The 18,657-nt window shown below is 48.3% G+C and overlaps 2 protein-coding genes across 8 annotated transcripts in view; both read left to right on the top strand.

Moving 5' to 3' along the window:
- The window catches only part of OTUD7B (OTU deubiquitinase 7B), a 54,598-nt gene extending 47,466 nt beyond the window's left edge, over positions 1–7,132 (top strand). For all 3 annotated transcript variants that reach the window (XM_060622385.3, XM_078451476.2, XM_060622386.3), the window contains exons 11-12: positions 1,775–1,859; positions 2,843–7,132. In XM_060622385.3, the coding sequence (XP_060478368.2) occupies positions 1,775–1,859; positions 2,843–4,051 (1,294 nt within the window). In that variant the 3' untranslated portion in view covers positions 4,052–7,132. The remainder of the gene's footprint in view (positions 1–1,774; positions 1,860–2,842) is intronic.
- A 3,321-nt stretch (positions 7,133–10,453) lies between these two features.
- Positions 10,454–18,240, top strand: MTMR11 (myotubularin related protein 11). Of its 5 annotated transcripts, none has more exons than XM_060622389.3 (17): positions 10,454–10,699; positions 11,059–11,149; positions 11,567–11,688; positions 11,912–11,972; positions 12,130–12,272; positions 12,742–12,820; positions 12,952–13,087; positions 13,337–13,424; positions 13,581–13,669; positions 13,755–13,879; positions 14,271–14,337; positions 14,585–14,655; positions 15,202–15,368; positions 15,667–15,840; positions 16,092–16,274; positions 16,773–17,066; positions 17,535–18,240. In XM_060622389.3, the coding sequence occupies exons 1-17, from the start codon at positions 10,634–10,636 to the stop codon at positions 17,679–17,681; spliced, it is 2,103 nt and encodes a 700-aa protein (XP_060478372.1). In that variant the 5' UTR covers positions 10,454–10,633; the 3' UTR covers positions 17,682–18,240. The 5 variants fall into 5 exon arrangements, with proteins under 5 accessions (XP_060478372.1, XP_060478375.1, XP_060478371.1 ...); XM_060622388.3 differs by lacking the exon at positions 10,454–10,699 and having other exon boundaries at positions 10,740–11,149; positions 17,535–17,720; positions 17,992–18,240; XM_060622392.3 differs by lacking the exon at positions 10,454–10,699 and having other exon boundaries at positions 10,738–11,149; positions 17,539–18,240.
- The last annotated feature ends 417 nt before the right edge of the window (positions 18,241–18,657 follow it).

Consider the following 18,657-nt stretch of genomic DNA (forward strand, 5'->3'; position numbering starts at 1 on the left):
CAGGCCCACCTGCTAGGTGGCTGCAGTCTCTTCCACAAAAAGCATCCATTTCCCTGGGAGTTTCTCCTCAGCCCACAGGGAAGACAGTTACATCTTGACTCCAGTGTTTTGGGGAAGATGGAAAAGTGGGGGACGTATTGGGCACCAGGAGTCTTGCAACATGCAGCTTGCCTTGTCTTCCCACGAAAGAGATGGGAATCTGGGATCTCAACTTGGTCTTTCCTTATACTATGAAGGGTGTTCTGCTGTTAAACCCCACAGTCTCCCAAACAGTGATCAGAAAATCAAGATTATCAAATCATGGGGCTCAGTCGGTTAAGCGTCTGACTTCGGTTAAGCGTCTGACTTCGGTTCAGGTCATGATCTCGCGGTTTTTGAGTTCCAGCACCGCATCGGGCTCTGTGCTGACAGCTCAGAGCCTGGAGCCTGCTCCGGATTCTGTGTCTCCCTCTCTCTGCTCCTCCCCCGATCGCACTCTGTCTCTCTCTCAAAAATAAACATTAAAAAAAAAAAAAAAAATCAAATCACACTTTTTTCCTAGCCCAAGTGAGAGGGTGTTTATTTATTTATTTAAAAAAAAATTTAGGTTATTTATTTTGAGAGAGAGAGAGAGAGAGAGAGCGTGCCTGCGCATGAGTGTGGGAGGGGCAAGAGAGAGAGGGAGAGAGAATTACAAGCGGGCCCTATGCCGCGAAGAGCTGGATGCGGGGCTTGATCTCATGAACCATGAGATCATGACCTGAGCTGAAATCAAGAGTCAGACGCTTAACCGACTTAGCCACCCAGGCACCCCTATTTTAAAAAAAAATTTTGAAGATTGATTATTTATTTATTTATGAGAGTGAGTGAGTGAGTGAATGGGAGAGGGGCAGAGAGAGGTAGAGAGAGAAACCCAAGCAGCCTCCTCACTGCCAGTGCAGAGCCTGACTCGGGGCCCAAACCCATGAACCATGAGATCATGACCTGAGCTGAAATCAAGAGTTGGACACTCAGCTGACTCAGCCACCCAGACGCCCCTAAAGATTTTACCCTTTAAATGATCTCTACACCTAACACAGGGCTCAAACTTACAAGAGTCACAGGCTGTACTGACTGAGCTAGCCAGGTGCCCCATGAGAGGGGTTTTTAAATAATTGGCCAAAGTGGTTTGCTCTGGATTGTTGCCTTTCTGGAATTTAAATAGCCAGAAAGATTTGTTCTCCCTGCCCGTCACCCTCCCCCAAGCCCCCCAGTGGGTTTAGTCTTCTACCTGAGCCCTCCACAGCTTCCAGGGAACAGTGTATGAATATAAAAGTTCTGCCCTTCCCTCTGACACAGTGTTTCCTTCTTTGGGTTCCCTGACCCTGGGGATCCAGTTGAGAGGGTTTGATTTAAAAATTCAGAGTTTATGGCTTTTAAAGTATGTTCTCACCTACCTATCAAAAACTCCCTCTTAATATTTATACTAGCAGCAGTAATAATGGCTACTGTTTAGTATTTCCTGTATTCCAGACATTATCCTGGGTCCTTTCCAAATACTGTTTTAATCTTCATAACAACCCTACAGGGTAGATGTTATCTACACCCATTATCAACCCCAACTGAGTTTTAGGGAGGGTGAAGTGGCTTGCCTCCGGGCCATAGAAACACTAATTGGTGGACCTAGAATTCAAACCCAACCTCATCAGAGTCCCAAGCCATGTAGCCCTCTCCCATCCTATCTCCCAGCTGGCTCATACTGCTTTGCCTTTTAAAGGTCACAGTATGTTTTTAATTCTTTTTCTCCTCCTCACAGTGTAATCCTGTCCCTAGAGGTCAAATTGCACCTGCTGCATGGCTACATGAATGTGAAGTGGATCCCAGTGTCCTCTGATGCACAGGTGAGGACTTCTGCGCCTTCATTTGCAATGAAGGGAAGCCAAGGAGACCTAGTGGTGGTCTCCTTCTGAATCCCTTCCGAATGATAGCTTGTAATTCAAGGTTAGGAATAACTGGGTAAGTTCCAAAAGACACTTTTTCCTGCCTTTCTATCTGTTAGTGCCCTCTGTTTTCCATAGCTCCTCACCAGCCAAGCTCTACTTTGTGATACTAAAACACATTCTTCAAGAAAAGTTTCCTAGATACTTTGGTGAACTCGAGATGGTCATTACTTTGTCCCAAGCCTTGTATATATAGACCTCTGTGGTGGTGGGTACCAGAGGAGACAGAATAGCTTAAGAGATCTCGATCCAGGAGGTTCGGGAGGCTGTCATCATTATGCATAGAGCAGGAACACAGGAGCAAAGGCAAACTGACGGACTCCAGTGCTGAATGTCTAAAAGTTGGGGGGATGCAGAATGGTCAGACCTGGCTATGGTTAGTCAAGACTTTGTTGAGATTACCTCTGGGCAGAATCTGGTATAGAGAAATTTATAACAAAGGACACACTCTAGTGTCTATGGATATTCTTCCTCCTTACCCAGAGGCCGTGTATTGTGTTAGTTGCTCATTGCTGCAGAAGAGCCTCAGGCTTCACTTTGACATCTCCTTATTACAGGAGGGAGTCAAATTGCGGGGGCGAGGTAAAAGTTAGCTAGTAGACACATCGCTCCCTGGTCCATGGGAGAGCTGACCGGAGCTGAGAAAGGACAGTGCCCTCCTAGGTAACCCCTCACCTGCCATGACAGCAGCCCTTCTCTGAAAGTAGGCAGGCTCTCCAGGGATGGGGTTTATAGGGGGGTTAGCAGCCCTTTTCCACCTGGCTAATGCCTGTAGCAACGCTGCAGCGAGTCCCATGAGCCAGAGGTATGAGCTAGGGGTCCCCAGGGACTTCCCTCAACCAGACCAATGGGACAACCATAACACTGCTCTAATTTCCCCTCAGGCTCCCCTGGCCCAACCTGAGTCCCCCACAGCCTCAGCTGGAGATGAGCCCCGGTCCACTCCTGAGTCTGGGGAATCAGACAAAGAGTCCGTCGGCAGCAGTTCCACGAGCAATGAGGGCAGCAAGCGGAAAGAGAAGGCAAAACGAGGTCGAGAGAAAGACAAGAAGAGAGCAGACTCCGTGGCTAACAAACTGGGCAGCTTTGGCAAAACCTTGGGCAGCAAGCTCAAGAAGAACATGGGCGGCCTGATGCACAGCAAGGGTTCTAAGCCCGGAGGGATGGGAGCAGGGGCGGGGGTAAGCAGCGGCACTGAGACACTGGAGAAGAAGAAGAAGAACTCCCTGAAGAGCTGGAAGGGGGGCAAGGAGGAGGCAGCTGGGGACGGGCCTGTGTCTGAGAAGCCCACGGCGGAGTCTGTCGGTAACGGAGGGAGCAAGTATAGCCAGGAGGTGATGCAAAGCCTGAGCATCATGAGGATTGCAATGCAAGGGGAGGGGAAGTTTATTTTTGTTGGAACCCTGAAGATGGGTCACCGTCATCAGTATCAGGAGGAAATGATCCAGCACTACCTTTCTGATGCCGAAGAGCGATTCCTGGCAGAGCAGAAACAGAAGGAAGCAGAGAGGAAGCTCCTGAATGGAGGGCTAGGCGGCGGGCCTCCTCCAGCCAAAAAGCCAGAGCCAGATGGTGGGGAGGAGTTGCTGACTGCCCCTCCAGCAGAGTCCAAGGCGATGGCATTCTCTGCTGGCTACCCTGGGGGCTTTACTGTCCCTCGGTCTACAGGGGCTGGGGTCCACTGCCAGGAGCCCCGGCGGCAGCTGGCAGGGGGTCCTTGTGGGGGAGGCCTACCACCATATGCCACCTTCCCCAGACAGTGCCCTCCAGGGCGACCCTACCCCCATCAGGACTGCATCCCTTCTCTGGAGCCAGGCAGTCACTCCAAGGATGGCGGTCACAGGGGTGCGTTGTTACCGCTCCCCTTCCGCGTGGCTGATTCCTATAGCAACGGCTACAGAGAGCCCCCTGAGCCAGATGGATGGGCTGGAGGTCCCCGGGGGCTTCCTCCGGCCCAGACCAAATGCAAACAACCGAACTGCAGCTTCTATGGACACCCGGAGACAAACAACTTCTGCTCCTGCTGTTACAGGGAAGAACTGAGGAGGAGGGAGCGGGAACCCGGTGGGGAGCTGCTGGTGCACAGGTTCTGAGTGGGGGAACCTTGGAGGGCAAGGGGGCTAAACAAAGAGAGTTAAGCTCCACTAATTGGCTCATCAAGACCCAGCCCCCATGCAAATGGGGCAAATGCAGAAACGTTGGTGGGAGCCTGGCTGGAAACTTTGAAGTGGGTGGGCGCGCTCGCTCAAGAGCTGCCAGGCTGGCAAGAGCAGGGCAGGGCCAGACGGTGCCTGGAGGGCTCCACTGGTCCTTTGCCAATCTTGATGGGACTGAGGAAGTATGGGGTGGGGCGGGGAGATGCTGATTCTGTCTCATAACTGCTTGGGTACACCCCAGGACCTAAGGGAAAGGGGAAGGTTTAGTGTGTGGGAGTGGGGAGGTGGGCAGAAGTGGGGGGGGGAGCAGGCAAAGGAGGTTCTCAGTCAATAAAAGAAAAAACAGACCAAAGTCCTTGTAGGTTGGAAAAAAGCACATGAAGGTGGAGTTGGGAGTGTGGAGGGAAACTGGGAAATTAGATAAATTTGCTATTGGTTTGAATTAAGGTAGGAATTAGGGTTGGATAAATTCTTCCTCCTGAAGGATCTGGAAAGACTAGGCAGTAATGTGTGCTCACAGGTGCTTATTAGGAGGGGGTTAGTTGAAATTGGTTTGTTGAGATGGGAAAGGGAAGAACTTCAAAGGGGAATCCTTTTCCTCTCGAGTTTTATTTCCTTCTAAACAGTCTTGCTGATCGCCCTCTATCTTTTCCTCATCCTTTTTGAGGGCTGAGCCTCAGCTAAGTTAAGATTGTGATTTTTTTTTTTTAAACGACTTTAATTTTATTTAAATAAAAAAAGTTCCCTCTGGGGAAGGGAGGAGTGACAAGAAGAGCAGCTGTGTGGGCTGAATCTTCTCCAGGCAGCGGGAGCACAGGTGATCCTTTTGTAACTACTTAGCAATAACCACACAGTGAGGTTTGAGTGCACCCCGGGAAGGGTGGGAGCAGGACAGACCTCTGGCCGGACTGTTTTAAACAAAACCAAAAACCTAAATAGAACACTACCATCCTCTGCTGCTGCATTTCTGTAGAAAGCAACTTATTTTGACTTTTTTGTTTTTAAGGAAAAGAAAAAGACCCCAGTGAGCAAAAACGTTTTAAAAAAGTGGTTGTTTTTGTTTTTGTTTTTTCCTATTTAAGTGATTCTTTCTCCTTCCTCTCTACTTTTGGAGAATGAACTTAACATCCCGGCTTCTTTTGTTAAGCCATAGCTGACCTTAATCTGTGGTTAGTTTATTAAAATAATTAAAAAAATACTTTGTAAGAAGACATATTTTTGATAATAGGATTGATGTTAAAACGCGGGGGTAGGGGTTAGGGGCAATTTATAAAAAAGGTAGTTAGAGAAATATATTTTAGTGAACTGTAACCACAGATCACAGATTCCTCCCAATGAGCTGATATGTTCTTTGGGTTTTCCCCCTTCCCCTGACTCAACCCTTTTCCCCAGGGGGTGGAGTGGGCCTATGGACACAGAAGGGGAAGCCCCTTTGCGTTTTGCACAAAGCACAAATCTGGCCAGCCTTCACTCTGGCCAGCACCATTTCTAAGAGCTTTAAACTGGAGAACCTATCCTGGGCCAATTTTCCTTTTTTTTTCTGGGGGAAAAAATCAACTATGCAATTGTATACACTCCTGGGTGCATACGAAGAAGGGGAATAAGTGTACTTAAGTGTCCAGAGTGTTAATTGGGGCTATTTTTCTGTACGTGGATTTCTCTTTTGAGATATGTACTCCTAACCCATCTCATGGACTGTAATCCCACATTTGCTCTAAACCGGACGAGGGTTGGATGTGTGTGTTGGAGACCTGTAATTGCCATATGTTGCTTCTGCCCAATCAGGAAAGTTGTCATCCCACCGTACCCCTTGGTAACAAAGCCCATCAAGACCATCCTCTTCATTGGAACTGCTCACAATTTAGCAAGGTTACTCTCTCCTCAGCAAACTTGAAGGTCACTTATTTTTTAAATCTGATGTCTGTTGATTTAATAATTTCCTATAGCTATTAATATTTAGGCTTTTATTTGAAAATAGGATGGTTTTAAAGAAGCAATGAGGTCAAAGGAGATAGGTTCCAAAGGAGGGGATGTATATATTTCTGGGCAGGGTGGGACTAGTAGGAGATGAGCGCTTCCCTTGGGTACAAAATGTAAGGGGTATTGAAAATCTCAGTAATTAGGACGAATACTGTTTTAACACAGTGTTTCAAAAATAATGCAAAAATATCCATGATGAATAAAATACCAAAATCTTGAAGACAGAATCCAACGGGACTGAGATTAGGGTGAGGGAAATAAGCTGAATTGAGCAGGTTGAATCCTATCTTTAAAATTTTGATACTTAGTGGATTTGATACTGTGGATTTTTTTTTTTTAATTTTTTTTTTTTTTTAAAAGGGACGTCCCTCTTAAATTTTTTTTTTCAACGTTTTTTATTTATTTTTGGGACAGAGAGAGACAGAGCATGAACGGGGGAGGGGCAGAGAGAGAGGGAGACACAGAATCGGAAATAGGCTCCAGGCTCCGAGCCATCAGCCCAGAGCCCGACGCGGGGCTCGAACTCACGGACCGCGAGATCATGACCTGGCTGAAGTCGGACGCTTAACCGACTGCGCCACCCAGGCGCCCCAATACTGTGGATTTTTTACGTTGGTCTTGATTTTCAAAAAATACTGCACTAAGATAGTAGGTTGGTTTATTGAGTTTTGGGGCACCCTTTAAATTCTGTGCCCAAAGTGAGTGCCTTGCTCACCTCACTCCGTCTCTGGGGTTAGAACAACACTGGTGAGACTACCACCTCGTGAAACACTGTCCCCTGAGGGCACCCGAACAACAGGTGGCTCCAGCTCACACCTTGCACACTCACCCTGCTTTCCCATAGGTGCCGTCTACCGCATAGGATTCTGGCCTGGACCAATAAAAGTGGAAACAGACCAGGGGTTTTCCCAGAGAATAAAACCAGGAAAGTTTTGATTCTCCACTGGACTGCTGTGTTTGGGTTTGATTTGTTATTAGATTCTAGTTAATACTTTTGTTTTTAAAAACTGAGGACAAATGAACAAAAACAGAAACTTTGTGTCATGTTTGTTTTTGTTTTGATTTATAAACTAACCAATCTCAATTCCTTTTGGCCTCTTTTCAAATAAAAACCGTGGAAATTCTGGGGGTGGCCTAGGGGTGAGTATGATAAAACAGGGCTTTATTTGGGCCCTATGGCTTTTTATTCAGAAATAAATTATTTTTGTTTAATTTGGAAAGGTAACTATTTATTGAGGCATTAAAAAAAATTCTCCATTCTAAGGATGAGGGACCCTGAGTCCATGGATGTTTTTCTATAGGGATGAGTAGACTGTCTTTGCTTTATTCTTTGAGGGGGTTGTGTGGGATGGAGGGTGAAGGAATAATGCCTGGAGAATGAAAACAGACTCTGGTTGGTTTGTGGTATTTTGGGAAGATGAGGGGGTGGGGGGAGAGGTAGGCCCATGCAATTACTGTGCTCAGGAGAAGGGAGGAGAGGGGTCCGTGACGTTGGCCCAAAATGAGCAAGAATTCCTTGGTTAAGGAAGGGTACGTCGGTGAAGGGGGAGGCAGATCCCGTAACCCTTGCTGAGGGATGGTATCTCTCAGGCTTAAATAAGTGCACTTAGTTCCTTTAATCCAGGGCATTGGGGGTGTCTACTGAGGTTTTTATTGGAGAAGGGAAATACTTAGGGTTATTTTTCCCCTTTGAAGACAGCGCTACCCCTCCACCCTACGTTCTCCACCCCAGCCCTGATGCAGCAAGTATACTATAGGATAGGCCTCCAGATTCCTACCTTAACCTGCGCTCATTTTGTTGAGACTTAAAAAATTTAATCAAAAGTTTTTCCCTCATACAGGATTCTATCAACAAAATAAAAACATTATATAAAAACATGTTTTTAAAGATTCAATCTCTTCATGGAGTGGGGATGGTGTTAAACTCGGTGCTGTACAGAGCCCTCTCCTGTTGGCTCAGTTTCTTAAGAGAAACTAAAGCTCACAGACCAATAAAACAAAAATCAGCCGTGACTCCGTATTATGCACTTGGGAGGTGACACCTAGGCAGGAAAAATGGAGCTGGTTCTGAATGATCTCTGAGAACCTAGCTTTTGCCATTCTTGCTCCTTTCTAAACAACCACACATCTAAGGTTCGTCCCATTTCATCTTTCCCATTAGAGGTTCTAAGATGATTGTCCCTGCGTTCCTTGGACACCAGTTACTCTGGACTTTGTGTCCTCTTCTTTCTCCAAGCAGTCAGTGCCCCAGACACACGTGAGAAGACAATTAGAAGCCCCTTCCTGGCCTGCAGAATCACCTGCACCCCAGATTTTTCCGATTTTTTCCCCCTGTCCCCCCAAGGCCCTTCAACTGCAGATTCAGTGACTTGTCCAGGCACTCTTGTCCCTCTCACTTTGTGGATACCCAGCCTGCAAATCGCAGGGTGTTTTGCCCCTGTACTTAAGTTGAGTAATGAAATACTTCTTATGATGTAGTCCCTCACGTAGACTTTCTCCAAGCCACCGCCCTTCCCTGGCTACGTGGGTAAGGGGCGGTGGAAAAGGAACGGAAGCCGGCTGACACTGGCCGAGGGTAACGTGCAGAGCGCTGGGGGGTGGGGAGGACCTTGGCCTCTTTCTGTGCTTATAACTGGATCTGTGACTCATCTTGTGAGTCACTCAGCTCCACCTCCCTCCTCCAGCTGCCCCTCCCAGCAGCCTTCTCTCTTGGCACAAACCTGCAGCTAGACCAGGATTCTGAAAATGGAAAAATCTGATACAGCCCTTGCTTCTACATCCTTCCTTCCATCCACTAAAACCTCCACTAGTGTGTGGGGTACCGAGAGATGGTCCTCCTAGGACTTTGCCCTCAGCTGCCGCCCCTTTGCATTCCTTGCACTGATCCAAGTCACCCACTTTTTTCTGCCTTCCACCTCCTCCCATTCCCTTGATATTTTCCCACTGGATTCCTCTGCTGCTGCTATACCTCAAAATATTAAAGAATAGAATGAGGCTCTTGAATGCAGGGTGGTGGGGAGAAGGAAAGTGGATAATGGGATTTAAAAATTGTGGTTACACAGCTCTTCCTACTGCAAGAAACCTTGGGAAGGATTTTTTTCCCCCAAGAGATTGAGGCGCATGGAAAGTAGGTGGGGTTGGGGGTGCTTGGTAGCTTTTAGGACTTCTAGAATAAGGCTTCTGGGCCACCTTCCTAGCAGGTGTATGCCTCTTTGTTCCAAATTAACTTCCTGTCTTATAATATCCTCACTATTTCCATAGTAGCAGCCAAGACAGGGAACTTTTAAAGCCGAGGCCGGAAGGGTGTGTGTGCTGAGGGGAGGAGAGTTGAGTGTCACTTTGGAAAACTGGGGCCCCCACCTAAGGACTGCTACCTCTGTACAGACTCAAAATCAATAAAATAGCAGCTCATTAACCCCTACTTTGTATTTCATTTCCTGTCTTTTTCACATCTAAATGCAGATTTTTGCTTCCGACCCAGGCACCATCAGCTGCAGTTCCTTTATTTCCCTCCTAGGGTCCTCCCCACCCATCTCTGCTTCTCTAGTTACAGGGGGTAAGGTTGGGGGGTGGGTCTGTTGAACTGATAGAGGTTTTCAGCCCTCAACTTTCAAGGTTCTAAACATGAATCATTAATTTGGAGATCTGGTGTCTGGGTTGCAGGGAGGGGTCATGTACCTAGAATGGGCTCTGGTTTCCCACTGGTGTGTGTGTGTGGTGGCGGGGGGGAGGGGGGGGGAGGGGGGTAAGATCTTTTCCTTGGGCCTGCCCCAACCCCAGAACTTGCACGTAAACACACCTGTACTTGTGTCTGCATCCTGGAGATATTTCAAGTTCTCTCCCCAATATTCTCACTGCACCCTCCACATGAGGTATGTTTAATGCTCTCTGGAGAAGAATATACAAAATGCTTTAACTCAACTCCCTCATTTCTTGGACCCCCCCCCCCCCCAGGCAAAACTCCCCTGAGGTCCGATTTCCTACTACTTTTGCCAGGTGTGAGGCAGTAAAGAGGCCCGAACTGCTTTTGCATTCCTCCCACCTCTCCACACCCTTTAAGAAGACAAAAAAATTAAGCCCAAATTATCCCAGGTTAATATTCAGCATTACTGCTCCCCTCAAATAGTTTCCAATGCTCGTGAACAGAAAGCATAAGATCTGGGACTGGGGTAACGAATCTGGGCATTTTTTTCCCCAGTCACCCAGTTTTTCCTCACCTTTTCCAGGCTCCTCCACTTTCTCTCTACTTTTCCAAAATTGTGTGTATTCCCCTTTAAGGGGCTGGGCATCTCTCCCGCCCTCTCCAGAGTCGACTGAAGTTTCCGTGGAGCCTCCTCTGGCTGGGTTGGACACACCTTTCAAGAGACCCCTAATCGAGCTCCAAGCACCACAACCGCTCCTTACCCTAGTGCTGTCCCCCTGCCCCTCTCCCTCACCTACCTCTTCTCAACTACAAGATTCAGCCTCTCCCCCAAAGGGCTTGAGCATCCTAAAGGTTTCCCACCCTTCACGGCTCCGTCCCCGGATGGAGCCAGAGAAATGTGGTGGGGGGGCCGGGGCCAGAGTTTCAACATCGCCCCCCAGAAGGAGGAGCCAGAGATGGGGGTAAGGAGAGGAAACTTGGGCTTGGGAGGGAAGGGGACCGTGGGCAGGAGGGGGTGAATGAGGAGGATTGGGAGATAAAAGGGGGTAAGAAAAAGATCTAGAGGAGGATGGTGTGGTCCCATATCAACTTCGGTTGATGGAACTTGGTCTGTCTTTTTCACAGTCTCAAGTTCATTGTCTCATTACCCATTAACCAGCCCCTCCCTTTACTGTCTGCCAACTGGGTCCTAAACTTCCCGGCAGCCACTGATCTCAGTTTCCCCTGAGAGCCTGAGTGTAGGCCTCCAATGGTGGCTGCTGAGGTAATCCCAGGTCCCAGAATTGGAGAGGCCTGGGGATTAACCCTACACCCTTTGCAGCACTCTGGACCAAAGTGTGTCCAGAGGACTGGGATGCTGGAGCCCAGGAGTCAGCAGCTTGACGGTCACGTGGCCTCTGGATGCCTCCCAGGTAGTAGCTTCCCTTTCAATACTTCCAACCTGCAAAGACTCTTCCAAATTCCATCCTGCTCAAATCTTGCTTCAAACTTCACCAAAGATACCTCTGTATTCTTCTACCCACTCAAAGTGCTTCTGCCTCAGGCTGGCTCTCTTCCCTGTCCAGAGCTGACTGGGAACATGGACCTTGATGGTCCCTGTTTTCTGGACTCTGTTACTCTTTTTCTCATTTACTTATCCAATAAGTATTTGAGTGCCTACTATGTACAAAAGAATACAAATGATCCCCTCCTAAGCTTTCTTTCTAGTGGGGTTAGGGGAGGATCTTAATCTTCCCTCTTTGGATCCTCCTGTCTCAGAAGACTCGGTGTATACCAGTGTGGGCGACACTGGGAATAGTCATAACCTAGCTTTCCTTCTTCCCCTGTAGGGGAGCAGATCCTAGCATGGGCCCCAGGGGTGAGGAAGGGGCTGGAACCTGAATTGCCTGGAACTCTGATCTGCACCAACTTGAGGGTCACCTTCCAGCCCTGTGGATGGCAGCGGAGTCAGGTGAGATGGACAGGGCAATGGAAAGGACAGTTAGTGAGAAATGGACTGGGGGGTCTAGAAGGATTTAGACAAGTGAGACAGGGAGAATTATGCTTAAGGGCTGTCTTTTGAATGTATCAGGGATGGTCAGTTGGGATTATCTCTTGGGAGGTTGGGGGTTGCCAGGGTAGGATAATGAGCAAGATTTCAGGTGTCTTCGGCATCAGTCGTGTGCTTCCTCTAGGAGACTCCCCTGAGCAGCGAATATGATTTTGCCCTGGTCAACATTGGGCGATTAGAGGCTGGTAAGTGGGTGGTGGGGTGTTTGTGAAGGGGCTCACTGGGGGCTCACCCTTTCTCAATTCTCCGAGGGCAACAGGGATGGAGTGGGATGGGCCGGAAGACTTCCTTGTAGAGGGACTCTGACCAATGGCTACACTGCTTTCTAACTCTTGACTTCAGTGAGTGGCCTGTCCAGAGTCCAGCTCCTCCGTCCAGGGTCCCCACTTAAATTTATCCCTGAGGAGATTCTCATTCATGGCCGAGATTTCCGGCTGCTCAGAGTTGCTTTTGAGGCTGGAGGACTAGAGCCTCAAGCCTTTCAGGTAAGAGACCTTCAACCCAAAGACTCCTCTTCAGAGCCTTGGGGATCCTTTCCCTGGTATTCCCACTACTGCCCTATCTTTTACAACCCCTCTCATCATTCTGTCTGCTTCTCTCCTCAAGGAGAGGCTAAAAGCACAAGAGTAAGGGGCCTGAATTCTAGCCCTGGGGTTGCCAATTATCAGGAGTGTGACAGTGGGCAAGTTTCTTCCTTTGAAAAACAGGGAGGGCTGGATGAGACTGTTCCTGAGATTCTTCCCAGAATTCACATCCTGTGGTTCCATGATTCTGGATGTGTTCTCCTGAACCCAGGCCCCATGACCTGTGGAAGCTCCCTTCCTCAGCGACTGTCTTTGCTATTGTCCTGTGTCTCTACTGGTGGCAAAGACAGTTGAACAAACATGGGCCCCACTTCATCCTCTACACTTCTTCAGTCTGAGCCAGAAGGCTGTGATGTCCTTTCCTCCACAGGTGACCATGGCCATTGTCCAAGCCAGAGCTCAGAACAGTCAAGTTCAACAGTATGCAGGGATACCCCTGAGCAAGGCTGGTGAGTGAGGGTGCTTTAGGGTAGGGGAAAGGTAAAGAATCTGAGAAAGCAGAGGCTGGCTGTAGACAAAAGAGCTGAGAAGCTCTCTCTGGTTCCTCTTCCTTTTTTTCTGTGCCTCACTCCTGTCCTAGGCCAGAGTACAGGGTCCAGAAAACCACCTGTTCCCCTCTTGGAGACATCAGAAGACTGGGAGGCTGAGCGGAAAAAGCAGGGGGCCAGGGGCTGGAGGGTCAGCACCATCAATGAGAGGTTCGACATAGCCACCAGGTGATCCCCAAGTCCACCCTAACCCCTGCTGCCCTCCCAATCTTCCCACAGTTCTTAGATCCTCTAAAGCTAGGACTTCCCACAAATTCCAGCCTCTAAGGACATCCACAAAGCTTTCCCCCTTACCACCTAGATCTCCAAACTTGAGGTTCCTGGGAATAATGCCCTCCTAAGCAACTTCCTGATAATGACAGGTTGCATTATAACGAGGTCACTGAGCTAAGCTGTGACACACTCTCAATTTCACAGCCTCCCCCGTTACTTCTGGGTCCCTAAGCGAACCCTGGACAGTGAAGTCAGGAGAGCCTTTGGCCACTTCCATCAGGGCCGTGGACCGGTCAGTATAAGCACCAGGGTGATGGTTTGGGATTAGATGATTATGGGGGAGGGAGGGGTCAGGGAGGGTCATTGTTGAGGGAGGTCAGTGTGGGGGCAGGACAGGGTGGGGCTAGGAGTTTCTCCCATGGTGATCCTAACCTCCCACCATCTGAAGCGTCTGTCCTGGCATCACCCTGGGGGCAGTGATCTTCTCCGCTGTGGTGGCTTCTATACAGCCAGCGACCCTAACAAGGAGGATATCAGGTGAGGGAAGGTTTGATGAGTAGAATCAAGGGTTGGAGGTTCAGGGAAGATTCGTTCCCTTACGTTGTGACTCCCTCCCTTCCAGAGCAGTGGAGTCGATGCTTCAGGCTGGGCATTCAGACGTTGTCCTGGTGGACACCGTGGATGAGCTGCCTAGTCTTGCAGATGTCCAACTTGCCCACTTGAGGCTGAGGGCCCTCTGCCTGCCTGGTGAGACAACCTCTGGGCCCTACCTCCATCCCAGGTCTGCTGACCCTAACCTGGTTTTTCCCCTTTTGCCTGTTACAGAAGAGTAACCAACCCTGCAGCCCAATCCTTCGTTTTCTATTCCACTCTCATCTCCCACAGACTCAGATTTCCTGTCTTCCTGACCTCAAAGTATCCTCTCTCTTTTTTGTAACAGCTTTATTGGCTGACATATAATTTACATACCATAAAACCCACCCTTCGCCCATCTTAAGTGTTTGGTTAATTTTATTACATTTACAAGGTTGTACAACTATGTATGATTCATTTTAGTAGCCTCAGGAGAAGATCCTGAATCATGAATCCTGAGTTCTCCCAATCTCTTTGTCCTTCTGACCCCTCTACTCTCTCTCAGATTCATCTGCAGCTGAGGAGAAATGGCTCTCAGCCCTGGAAGGAACACGATGGTTGGATTATGTCAGGTACTGTCTCATGTTCTAGCTATGTTTTATAATTCAACCCTCCCCAACCTTCTGTTAACTTGAACTCCTAAATGGCCTTCCATTAACTCTTCTCTTTGGTTTCCCAAGAAGACTCTTTTTTTTTGCTGCTCCTTAGAAGGAGGAAGGGGCGGAATTTTGGAGTCTGCGTCTATTCCATCCCATGACCCATCACTCCCTTCCTCCAGGCTTATCATTCTTCTCTCCTTTTTCTCCTCTGCCCCACTAGGTCTTGTCTTCGAAAGGCCAGTGACATCTCAGTCCTAGTGACATCCAGGGTTCGCTCTGTAGTACTACAAGGTGAGTTTCTTGGGTTAACCTACTCCATTCCTTCCTTTTTCCTTTACTCACCCAACTGGGAGGGAGACCTAGAAGTTTTCCTTGTCCTCTTCTAGTGCTAGGACCTTATCCTGTTACTAGGAACTACCCATGGGCCCTAAATCATTCTTCAGTGCTACCTGTGCCTCACAGTAGTAGTCCTACTACTAGCTCTAGTGCTGCTACAGTTTGTGGTCCCTAACAGTAGGGTTATTCACCTTCTGTTCTCGTGCTTCCATCAGTGGATGGTGACCGGGGTTGGGGTGGGAAGAACAATGGAGAAGCTGGTTTGAGATTTGTGATTCTACCTCCTGCACGTGAAGCTGGGTATTTCAATCCAGGTGGAGTCTATGGACTGAATCATTCAAGGTCTTTATTTTCTCTTCTATTTGCCCTCTCAATCCTACCTACCAAAACTTTAACCCTCTGTACCTCTCTCTTCTTCTTGCCACGTTTCCTTTCCTCATTTTCTTCTGCCCTAGTTTCGTGGCCCCTCTTCTTTGTCCCTTCTCCCTCTTTATCACCCAGAGCGCGGTGATCGTGATTTCAATGGCCTCCTCTCTTCACTCGTCCAGCTGCTTTCAGTCCCTGAAGCCCGAACACTGCTTGGCTTCCAATCACTAGTGCAGCGAGAGTGGGTGGCAGCTGGACACCCCTTCCTGACCCGACTTGGGGTAACTGGAGCCAGTGAAGAGGTGAGATCATGTTGGGAGAGTAGTGGGGGGAGGTATTACCAAAGATGTAAGGGGATGAGAAAACTATATAGTATAATCCACTGGAGGTGAAATCAGGTTAGAAGGTTCCTGAGATTAGGCTAAGCTTGAAGGGAGACCTAGATGAATGAAGCACCACAACTCCCTACTACCCTCAATCGGATTTCCATTCCTTGATCTTAGTGGCCCTGTTGTCTGTGTCTCTCGTCCCTCGTCATTGTCATCCTCCTCTTTTAGGTGCCCACAATCCCTCCTAACCTCTTAATTTCCTCCTTCTCAGGCTCCAGTGTTTCTCCTCTTCCTTGATTGTGTCTGGCAGCTCCTCCAGCAGTTTCCAGCTGAGTTTGAATTCTCAGAGTTTTTCCTTCTTGCTCTTCATGACAGTGCCAGGGTTCCTGACACCCTCACATTCCTGAGAGATACTCCCTGGGAGCGTGGAAAACAGGGTGGACAGGTCAGTGAGTTCCAGTTTTGATTTGTCTTTTCTTTTCCTTGAGAAGTACCCTCTGAAGTTTAGTCTTAATTTATGGAAAGTGAGGTCTGTGGATGGGAAAGGGGGAGGTTGGTGCCCATTCTCACGACTGGACTTTCACCCTACATCTGATTCCCAGAGGAAGAGGTGAGCGTCTCATGATTTCTATACAGACTTGGGAAAAGGATTCTTTTATTTGTTTTACCATCCTTTTTCTTGTTTTCTCTGTCCAGTTCAACTCCTATACACAAATCTATAACCCAGGGTACTGCCAACCCCCTGCTGGGAATTCTGTTAACTCGCAGCTATCTGTCTGGGACTGGGATTTACGCTACAACAGTGAACAGATACTACAATTCCATAATCCTGGCTATGACCCAGAACACTGCCCAGATTCCTGGCTTCCTAGACAGCAGGTGAGATGTCTACACTTCCTAAATTCCTTTGCCTTTCTCACAGGCTCATCCTTTTAGACAAGGAGAAATAGAAAGACACAGTTCCCATGAACTCATGTCTGAGTTCCCCAGGGAAAGCTGCCCCACACTTCCTCTGTAGCTGTCACATGTTTTGCTCTTCATGACAGTGCCAGGGTTCCTGACACCCTCACATTCCTGATTAGGCAGAAATCCTAGAATAGCACAGAGGGCAGCCTTCTTGTCCTCATCTTTATTAGTTTTTGTCTCTTACATACATTTTACAAGTTTCCCTAAAATTGACTTTCATGAGACCTGAGGCCTAGTTTGAAGTTTGAAGCCTAATGAGGAGAGAAGATAGAGTTCTCAGGGGGAGGCCTGTAGTTCAATCACTAATGCAGTGTGAGTAGGTGGCAGTTAGACATTCCTTCCTGACCCATTTTGGGGAAAGTGGGGTCATCTAGTTTCTAGGTTGCCAGTTGATTTCTCTTTTCCTTTTAGCCAAGCTTCATGGTTCCTGGACCCCCCAGTTCTGTGTGGCTCTTCTCCAGAGGGGCCCTGACTCCCCTCAATCAGCTCTGTCCTTGGCGGGACAATCCTTCCCTGCTGGCAGTCTCTTCTCGTTGGCTCCCTCGAGCAGCTATCTCCTCTGAAAGCCTGGCTGATCAGGAGTGGGGGCTCCCCTCACATTGGGGGGCTTGCCCTTTACCCCCGGGGTTGCTGCTGCCTGGATATCTGGGACCCCAGATCAGGCTGTGGAGACGCTGCTACTTGAGGGGAAGGCCTGAGGTCCAGGTGAGGAGGGAAGACAGGGATTGGGAGTGGGAGAATGGAATTGACTACTAAACCAGATGTTTCAGGAGAAAGCAAATGTTTCTAGGAGTGGAAAAGCAAGGGCCTGGGGAGATCGAGAAGTGAAGTACCATTCCTATTGGACTCCAAGTGGATAGGTTTGGGAGAGTGTATGTGGTGGGGATGCAGATGGTTGTTGCTCAGATCAAGTAGAACCTAAGGCATAGCTGGAGGGGGAAGAGAGAATTAAAGATGCCAGCGGTGATGGTAACTAGACTTGTCATGGGGATCACTTGGTAATGTATAAAAATGCCAAATCACTAGAATATGCACCTGAAACTAATAGGATGTTGTAGTTAATTATACTTAAAAAAAAAAAAAAAATGATGCCAGTAGTGGACAGAGATCTCAGAAACAGGGAGCTAGAGCTACAATAATATTCCTCTCTGCCTCTCTTTACCCCCTCCCCAGAAAGGCCTCTCAGCTCCCACAATCTCTGGCCTCCAGGATGAGCTATCCCATCTTCAGGAGCTTTTAAGGAAATGGACACCAAGAATATCTCCTGAGGATCATTCCAAGAAAAGAGACCCAAATACCATTCTCTCCCAATCCCGCTGAAATTACTGTCTTTTTTTTTTAACCGACTGAGCGACCCAGGTGCCCCTTAATTACTGTCTTTTTTATGGGCATGGCAGAGGGTGGTCCAGAGTGAGGGAGGGTTCTAACCTTCTGATTCTTCTTATCTGGTCTTGCTGTCTCAGCTTTTGACACTCCAGCACTCAACAAGCTCACTGACCTTTCTGTTGCAAGTGTGTGGTGCTAACCTTCTCCAACTCTTGCCCTGTCCTGTTTGGTTCAAGATAGGTTTCTTGTGGTTTGAGGAATTAAGAAAAAAAAGCAATCTAGAACATGATTACCTTTTTTCCAGGGCAATTTTATCCCTTTGGATATCCAGCTGTTAAATTGTGAGAGATGCTGTCCATCAGTCTTAACACGATGGCCTACAGACCTCATTCTCACCTCCTCTTGCTGCTTCCTTAATTCCAATTTGTTTCTTCCCTTTGGTTTTCTATGGGCACGCAGTGGGTATGGGAGACGCACTGTCTCTTCCAATTGTGTATTTTATACACTGACATTTCTATTTAAGGAGTTCATTAAAGCACAGTATTTATACACATTGCTGACATTATCTCTTGCGTCTGAATAAAAGATCCTAGGTAAGGGGTGACTGTGTGGCTCCCTAGTCAATAAAGCATGTGACTCTTGGTTGTGCTCAAGTCATGAGCTCCTGGCTCTTGAGTGTGAGGTCTACAGCTGGCTCTGGGCTGACAGCACAGAGCCTGCTTGGGATTCTCGGTCTCCCTCTCTTTCAAAAACAAATAAACATTAAAAAGACCCTAGGTAGGAAAGGGGTGGGTGCGAACCGGGAGAGGATGGCACCCATCATACTGTCCTTAAGGAAGTAAGGGGATAGGGCAGGTCAAGTCCACATGCAATTGGGAGAAGGGTTCCCTTCGAAGGAGCAGACGGGCCAAAAGCACACCAAGACGTTGTTGCCGGGCCCAGGGTGTTCTGAAGGTAGAAAGTGAGGCCT

The sequence above is a fragment of the Panthera onca genome, chromosome C1 (assembly GCF_046562875.1).
Source record: "Panthera onca isolate mPanOnc1 chromosome C1, mPanOnc1 haplotype 2, whole genome shotgun sequence".
Taxonomy (NCBI): domain Eukaryota; kingdom Metazoa; phylum Chordata; class Mammalia; order Carnivora; family Felidae; genus Panthera; species Panthera onca.